General features: G+C 34.4%; 2 protein-coding genes across 4 annotated transcripts in view; both read left to right on the plus strand.

The window, feature by feature from the left end:
* Positions 1 to 906, plus strand: part of LOC111393395 (plastid division protein PDV1-like) — a 10070-nt gene extending 9164 nt beyond the window's left edge. Inside the window, exon 2 of one of the 3 annotated variants that reach the window (XM_023018914.1) lies at positions 210 to 906. In XM_023018914.1, the coding sequence (XP_022874682.1) occupies positions 210 to 283 (74 nt within the window). In that variant the 3' untranslated portion in view covers positions 284 to 906. Of the gene's footprint in view, positions 1 to 194 lie in introns of all 3 variants that reach the window. The other 2 variants (XM_023018923.1, XM_023018905.1) reach the window with 2 other exon arrangements.
* Positions 907 to 2008: 1102 nt separating this feature from the next.
* The window catches only part of LOC111393410 (mannosyl-oligosaccharide glucosidase GCS1-like), an 11152-nt gene continuing 5153 nt past the window's right edge, over positions 2009 to 8007 (plus strand). Inside the window, exons 1-11 of the mRNA XM_023018937.1 lie at positions 2009 to 2548; positions 2984 to 3070; positions 3219 to 3287; positions 3414 to 3510; positions 3804 to 3886; positions 4944 to 5051; positions 6065 to 6186; positions 6368 to 6475; positions 6567 to 6640; positions 7399 to 7524; positions 7743 to 7810. Of these exons, the coding sequence (XP_022874705.1) occupies positions 2453 to 2548; positions 2984 to 3070; positions 3219 to 3287; positions 3414 to 3510; positions 3804 to 3886; positions 4944 to 5051; positions 6065 to 6186; positions 6368 to 6475; positions 6567 to 6640; positions 7399 to 7524; positions 7743 to 7810 (1038 nt within the window). The 5' untranslated portion in view covers positions 2009 to 2452. The remainder of the gene's footprint in view (positions 2549 to 2983; positions 3071 to 3218; positions 3288 to 3413; positions 3511 to 3803; positions 3887 to 4943; positions 5052 to 6064; positions 6187 to 6367; positions 6476 to 6566; positions 6641 to 7398; positions 7525 to 7742; positions 7811 to 8007) is intronic.

Raw genomic sequence — 8007 nt, forward strand, 5'->3', positions numbered from 1 at the left:
GTTGGATAAAAGATGAAATAAAGAAGAAAATAACATGTAAATCAGTGGCATCAAGATGGTAGACAATCATTGTTGTTTTTATATATATGATGCTGTGGTTGTTTGACGTCAATTTTTGGTGTATTGGTGTTCATATTTCCTTTTATCGTGTAAAATTAATTATTAGCATGTCATTTTGATGTTATGATTCACAGTCTGTACAAACTCAGCAGCAGGCAGAGAGAGATGCTGCAGTTGCGCGTCTGGAGCAAAGTCGTATTGCTTTTGCAATGAGATTAGCTGAACATAATGGTAAGAAGTACAAAGTTATTGAAGAAGCACGAGCTTTGGTGAGCGATGTACGGAAGGCTAGTCTATTTGTTTCACTGGAAAATCCCTTTGGTCCATCAACCTATCCTGTCAGTCGAAACTTTGCATCACCTGAAGATAAGAGGTAGAATGTTCTTGTCAATTTCCTTATTTCGACCTTTAACTTTGTTTCTAGTACCCTCAAATTGGATAGTATGAGCGGGACTCTGGGGAATGCTGCTTTATTTACGATAAGCATGCTTGCATTCTTGCATCTGAATCAAGTAAGTGGTAAAGAAAAATATACGTTGAACCTCAGCCTTTCCCCAAATCAAAATCTCGACTACACAAGAGACATGAGCAAAGTTTATCGGACCGTGGGCTCGTCCTCCAGTGATCATTCCGATCAGTTGGATGTAATGTCCGCTCGTGGTTAGTTTGATTCATCTGCTCAAGCAACTTTCAATTTTGTTAGCTGTTGTAGTTTTGCAAATATAGTACCAAAATTTTATTGATTGTAGTTTTTGTGTTATTTATTTGGGCAGAGTCGAACCTCAACTTTTGATATATTTTGTATAAAATTGATTGTATTTTGTATGTATTCAGGCTTTTCATGTACATGCGTGGTCGAAATTATTGTTTTCATGTGGTTTAGATGCGGTTTTTGAATTTCACTTTGGCATGGAAACAAATCAAACTGTTTTAAGATTATATTTAAAAATAAAAATAAAATTGGAAGAAGAAATGTCTTCTCCTCGGTCCTTTCATAAATTTTACGGGTTTTCCGGCTCCATTACCCGTTTAAGGCAGGGTGGGACGGGTCGGGGGCAGGGCTGTTGCCCCATCTGGTTACCCCTTTTTTTTTTTTATATATATGTATATTTATTCTATTGTTTCTGTTCATTCAAGTGAAACAATAATATAGTTATTAAATTTTTGTCATCCCTAATTTTATGGCTTTCTTAGCTAATTTATAACTAAATGTGTAGGACATTTGCAAGGACATTAGATATGAACAAATTAATTTGACAAATGGTCACTAAATTTTAAGTGAAAATTCAATTTGATACTGTAGTATTTACTTTGACTTATTTTGTTAACTAAAGTTTATCAAAGTTACATAATTTGTCAGTACATTAGTTTGATTAACGGGTTCTAATCGTCATTGAAGTCCATTCCTTCCAGTTGGCCTCCTATTTAACTTTTATCACAATTTATTTAATGGTGAAAAATGGGTTAGGGTTAAGGTGTAAAATTTAGGAACCGCGCCTGATTTTAAAGCCTTGTTACTTCACAACATGGACATAACTATTGCTAGTCCACATCAAGGCTTAATGGAGCCATGTCGAACCAAGAGTTGATACAACTAATAGTATGATAAATTATGTGACGGACGTCAAAGTAACCATTTTATTTGTCTGATTAACGTTGTATTCAACGTAATAGCTATTAAACATTCATGTTGACCAATGATCGTCAAAGCAATCAATTCCTTTCAACGGGCCTCCCGTTTTATGTTGCATCAATTTATTATTATTATTTATTTGTTATAGAAATAGAGTAAGGGTCAAATGAAGCAATATGTAATTTTATTATTGAACATGATTCTTTTCTACTAGAAAATCGCATTCTATTTTGGGCGTGAGTCACATTTTTTTTTTTTTTTTCTGATTTACGTATAATATTATTTTATTAAAAAATGTGTGGTTGAAAAGAAGAGAGAAAAATGTATTAAAATTTTAATGGATGTCAAACAAGGGCGACTCGGTGAATTTGGTAATGATTCCTGTATATAGGGTACTCTAGTTCTTGCTGCAGCTCGTGTAATGCATCGGCGTGTTCATTTTAACAACTAATATCTGTTAGTGGGTTTTATATCCATGTTTGCCTTCAGCTCTTCAATTTTAATTAGAAGTGAATAAAGTACTTAATATTTTTCTTTTGTTGCATCGTATTATCATCATGCAATACTTTCAATCATTAAAATTTACTTAATATTATAAAGAAGTGCTTAGATTTTTGTCGATGTCCTGTAGACACTCCGTGGTGTATGCTATACATTTGTTGTCTTCCTCTAATATACAATATTCTGATTTGATGTCATGATGTGTTGAATGATTCAGACATAGTGAAGTAATGTCAGAACTTGTGCACCTCTTCTTTTATGTGGCTGATGCGTGGAACTGCTGTTGATTTGGGCGGAGGTGTCATGGACATTCATGATGACTCCATCCTGGCTTTGGTTCGCGGAATGATTTTGGTAACTGGCAGTTACATTTATGGTCAGAGTTATCTTTTCATAGACCATTTCTTTTAAAATGACCACCCTTATTATTATTATTATTATTATTATTATTTTGAGTGCTTGTGTGTGGATGTCATACGAACCTGCTTTTTGAGATATTGAATAGTGTATATGATTAGAACTGTTTGTTTCTCAAATTCTCTTAAGGTCTTTTGTGGAGAGATTTTGACAATCCTGCGTCCATGGTTCGTGCTATTAAATTTATGTAAACCAACTTCAGTGTGTATGTTGTTTCTTTTTGTTGTATTACGTTCAAACAAATAATTAAGTTTGTTCATTAACATCTCTGCCATGTCATGAATTTTTTTAGTTAAAAAACCATTATGCAAGTCTGCTTCTGTACCAGACAACCTATTTCAGATTTATTAACGGTTAATGAATTTTTTGCAGGATGATTATGAGATCCATTATTCTGGTTTCAAGACACTTCACATTCACTGTCTATCTGAACTTGTCACAGCAAATCTTGGAACCCAGGTGTATAAGATAAGCATTGCCTTACCAATCCTATTACTAATTGCCGTTGTTTTATCAAGTTCAGCTTAGTGGTTTTGGCTTTCAGGCTTTACAAATATTGAATCGTCGTCTTCATTCATTAATTTATTTTCTTCCTCTTTTTGTTTAGGCTAGGAAATTTAATCGTTTGCAGCTTTCAGACACATCTGACCATTCTCCAAACATTCTAGTTCTTCAGGTTTGCCAACAAGAATTATTTGTGTTTTATAACACACGAAACATCATTTAACCAAAAATTTAACTTACCAATTTAGTTTTTTGCTTCTTATCTATCTTGTTCAGTAGTTCGTTTTTTATTGTTCAGATCTCTGCTAGGATTTCCTTCAAAGCAGATGTTGTTTTTGTATCAGGATCCAGTGGTCATAATTCAAGAATGGAAGAGCGTTTTAGAAGCCTCACAGGTATGTTTGTGTCTGTTTAGTACAATTGATGAAAACAAACAAGAATCTCCAGACTAATTGGATTTGATTCTTGGGAAAGGGAATAGAATTGCTATGGGAGTGAGACCCGGGAAAAGAATAAGAACTCAAACCAAAGGCTGCTTTGGTGACAAAGCTGGGAGAACATCTCTGTTGAAGTTAATTGTATTAAAATCAGATGAAGAATGCTAAATACAAATTATAAAACAAGTATTTATAAGTTCCCAGGCTTCACTACATCTAATCCTAATGAAAATGTTTGTCAATAATTCCAGGTTGCTCTTTGACTGCTCATCTAAGTGAAAAGCAAAACCAGTTTGAAGAAAAATTCGAAAGGACCTTTAATATCTCTGATGAGGTATGCGTTAGTGGAAGGTTCTTTTTCTTCTACTGCATCATCCTTAAATTCAAATGTTTCTGTACTTCGAAATATGGATATTTTCTGTTACAAATGTTAGCTCACAATGTAGTCTTGTATAATCTAGGGCTTGAAACCCTGGCCTGCCGGGGTTCCATTACAAGTTGTACCATTCTATCTAAAGATATCGCAAAGAGGCAACGAGACATGATTTTTGTGCTTGTTTTATCTATGTATATATGTTTCAAATGTAGTTCTGCTCAAACCATATTCTTAAATTATCCCATTTTCCTTTAATGTGTGCGTTACTGCTGAATCCATTGTAATAAGTTGATCCTTCTATGCTTCAGCATGGAATTTTATTTGATTATCATTCAATGGCACTTTATATTTGAGTGATTGATTAGGGAGAATTTTGTAGTAACTTGCCATCAGCATTGATCTCACGACACATAATTTCCTTACCATTTATCAACTCCATAAGATGCTATGTTTGTGGCTGAAGAAACCAATAATAGGAGGTGAGTGGTGAGTCAAATGAGAACTAGTTAACATCTATTTGTTCTGGAATATTTCATGATTTATTTGAATTTTATTATTATGCAAAAGTAAATTTTTTTCTTACATGTGATAGATTAGCTGGATGGTTTTACTAATATTCATCAACCTTATCAATGCACATTATTTTATTAATTGACGACATCATAGAATGTAGATGACCTATATACATTTGATTGTATTGCATGTCACAAATATCAAATTATTGGATGCAAAATATTTGGTTAAATATATATTTACATTGATGATTGGAATGCCTGCTGGGTTTTAACATGACTGCGTCTCTTTTGAAATATCTATACTGGGAAGCAAGTCTAATCTAAAGCATCTACTTTCAAGTCTTACTACCATTGTGAAAGATTACTTATTTTTATGATTACTGTTATGTTCTATACTTATTTTTATGATTACCGTTATGGTGTTCTTTTCTGTCTTTCTAGTCCTACTACCAATTTTTATCTTTTTTTGTTATGAAATCAAATTTAATGCGGTTTTTCAGCTAAATCCTGAAGCCAAGGCAGTAAGTAAGGCTGCTCTTGGGACTTTGTTGGGTGGAACTGGGTACTTTTATGGCCAATCAAAAATCTCAACTCCACCATCCTCTAATGTAACTCTTCTGGCTTCAGTTTTGTCTTGTAAATATCTTTGGAAGCCAAAAGTGGCTGCAACTCAAAGTCAAATGAATTTGCTCTGCCAGTTTTGGTTAACTGTGTCCTGATTTGATCACCGCAGAAAATTAATTCTGAATTGTGTGTAATTTGCTAGAAGACTTGCTTCTGTGCCTCTGTCCTATTGTGAGTTGTGACTGATTGACCTGCTAAAATGTTAGATTGTCTGTTTTCGGAAGAGTATATTGTATGGCAATTTTTCTTTTAAAAGTTTCAAGAAGTTATCATTCTCATATTTCAATATTAACTAGTGATATTTGATAACACCTAAAATGCAGAAAACCATTAAAATTTCACCCAGGAAAGTCATTTGACCTCCGAAAGTAGCAGCATGGCTCTAACTCCTGGCATAATTTATCAACTTGTGTGCTTAAATGAGAGTGACTTAAAAAAAAAAAAGAGTTTCTTGTTCATGTGGAAATTTTATGCTTGCAGCATAATGTTGGCTGATTGGTATTCCTTCTCTGAACTTGGCTAGAATTTCTGTTTTTGGCTGCTTACTCTCTATTTTTTTTTTTTTTTTAATGAGTCACTGAAAAATTGGTGGCAATGCATGTTTTGGACTCTGAAGTGATTTTACAAAATGCTTAGAAGGTTGTAGGGTACTCCATTAGTTTCCCTTCTGCCTTAAGATGATTGCTGCGACGTGTTGCTAACTAAAAGCTTAATGCAACCAGTGTTATCACCACTCAAATCAGTCACTTCCATTTTTAATGGGCATACCTTTCAGCTCTTACTTAGCACCTTTTTGGCCAGAAATTTTAACAATCTTGCAATTCTAAAATTTACGACTATTTCGAACAAGCTTGATTAGTTGGCATTATCTCCAATTGTCACTGAAGATTTTGACAATCTGATTCTACATATTATTGCTCAGTCTGTTTGTATGATGCTTGCTATTAGGATGCCTATTGCCTAGCAAAGTCATACAGTGGTCTATTATCTCATGCAGCAAAAGCTTGGTGATAATTTTATTTCATATTGGCCAGCTGAGCTATATACAGCAGTTCCAAGCCAACCCTTTTTCCCTAGGGGATTTTTGTGGGATGAAGGATTTCATCAACTACTAATCTGGTGGGTTGCCTTTAGTATGTAATTTTTTTCCCAGGTTTTGGCTTTAATCGTCTTTCACTTTATTATCGTCTGCAATAAGTTAATAACTTCCCCTTAAAACTGCCCGAGCTCCTCTTAATGTGACTTAATTTTTCATAATAATTAATACATATAAACTTTTGTTTTCTCTTCACGTAAATAGGCATTGGGATGTTCATATTTCTTTGGATATAATTGGACATTGGTTAGATCTGATGAATATTGAAGGATGGATTCCACGTGAGCAAATTTTAGGTGCTGAAGCTTTAAGGTGACAAAGCTTAGCTTCTGTTATATTTTCAGCTCATAATAATTTGTCTGCACTCTTTCACATTGTAAGACATCTTTATGTTCATTTGCAGTAAGGTCCCGGCAGAATTCGTTCTTCAGTATCCAACCGATGGAAATCCTCCAACATTATTTTTGGTTTTAAGAGGTTTATTTTTTACTCATAGGGAACAGCATTCACTGTTTCTTCCAGTGATTTTACATCATCTTTACGTTAAAGAGAAATGGCATTCTTTAAGTTCATATTGGCTCATTCTGCCATAGCATGGAAAATAAAATATGGCATGGTGAACCGATCTCATGTTGACGCTAGCTTTGAAGAGGACTCTGACTGGGAATATCATATCAGCCTTAGAAATACCTCAAAAAAAAAATTTCTCTGATCATTTCCTCCCTTGCCAAAACGAAGGAAAGCAGTATGAAAGAGCATAAAGTCCGTGATATGTGAATTTAATTTGTTTGGACATTTTTGTCCATTTCATTTGTAGCGGGACTCTGTTGGTTGTATGTTCGATAAATTACGGCAATTAATTGGAAATTTATAGAATTATGGGTTGAATTTCCTCCCAGTTATACTTGGGCTATGAGGCACCTTATTCTTTTTAAACATGATTTAATATGTGTTGGCCAACATATCTCCCCCAGATATCATACTCGCAGCCTGTAACATGTACGTAGACATGGTATTCTCTACTTCTGTCCCTATATAACCAGGACTAACCATTTTATAAGGACTGGAGTTAAACCCTACTGACACGAGATGTTTAAGTCGTTTGCATTTAGTAATCAACTTATAGCATCTTGCCCATGCCTTATTTGAAGACACTTTATCAAGGGAAATAAACCTATTGCTGAGGAAGATCTACTTAATGGCTAATGTATTACGAATTAAAATTTGCCTTGCAGACTTGATGTGCAGCATTAAGAAAAATCAGTTTGCTGCCACAGAAAGAAATGAGATCTCCATCTTTTTGGATCAAGCATTTATTCGTCTTGAAGCATGGTTTAACTGGTTTAACACTACACAGTCAGGTAGATGTTACAAGTTTTAACTTTTCTACTAGTTTCTAATGCCGAAGTTTGACCATCCAACCTAATGGCCTGTATGGGTGTTACAAGCAAGTTGCATTTTTCCTGGGATTGGCATGCCGTGGCATGTTGCTATCACGTAACTTACGGAAACATTTTTTTAAGACAAACAGCTTAAAATCTGCTTCTCATGTATTGAGAATTTGATGTTTTATTCTCAGGAAAAATTGCAAGTACCTACTTTTGGCACGGAAGAGACAATGCAACCATTAGAGAACTGAATCCAAAGGTTCTTATCCACTCCATATTTATATACTTATCAGGATTAAGTGGAATGTGTTTTTTAGGTTCACCTCATCTTTCCACCTGATTAGAAACACACCTAATTATCTGTTTTCTGACAAAATTTTTTAGGGGAATAATAAATTGATTAGAAATGGATGGCAGAGCTCCCCACTAGCAAGTTATGGAAGTCTATTAAATTGA

Source organism: Olea europaea, chromosome 1 (genome assembly GCF_002742605.1).
Source record: "Olea europaea var. sylvestris chromosome 1, O_europaea_v1, whole genome shotgun sequence".
NCBI classification, from domain to species: domain Eukaryota; kingdom Viridiplantae; phylum Streptophyta; class Magnoliopsida; order Lamiales; family Oleaceae; genus Olea; species Olea europaea.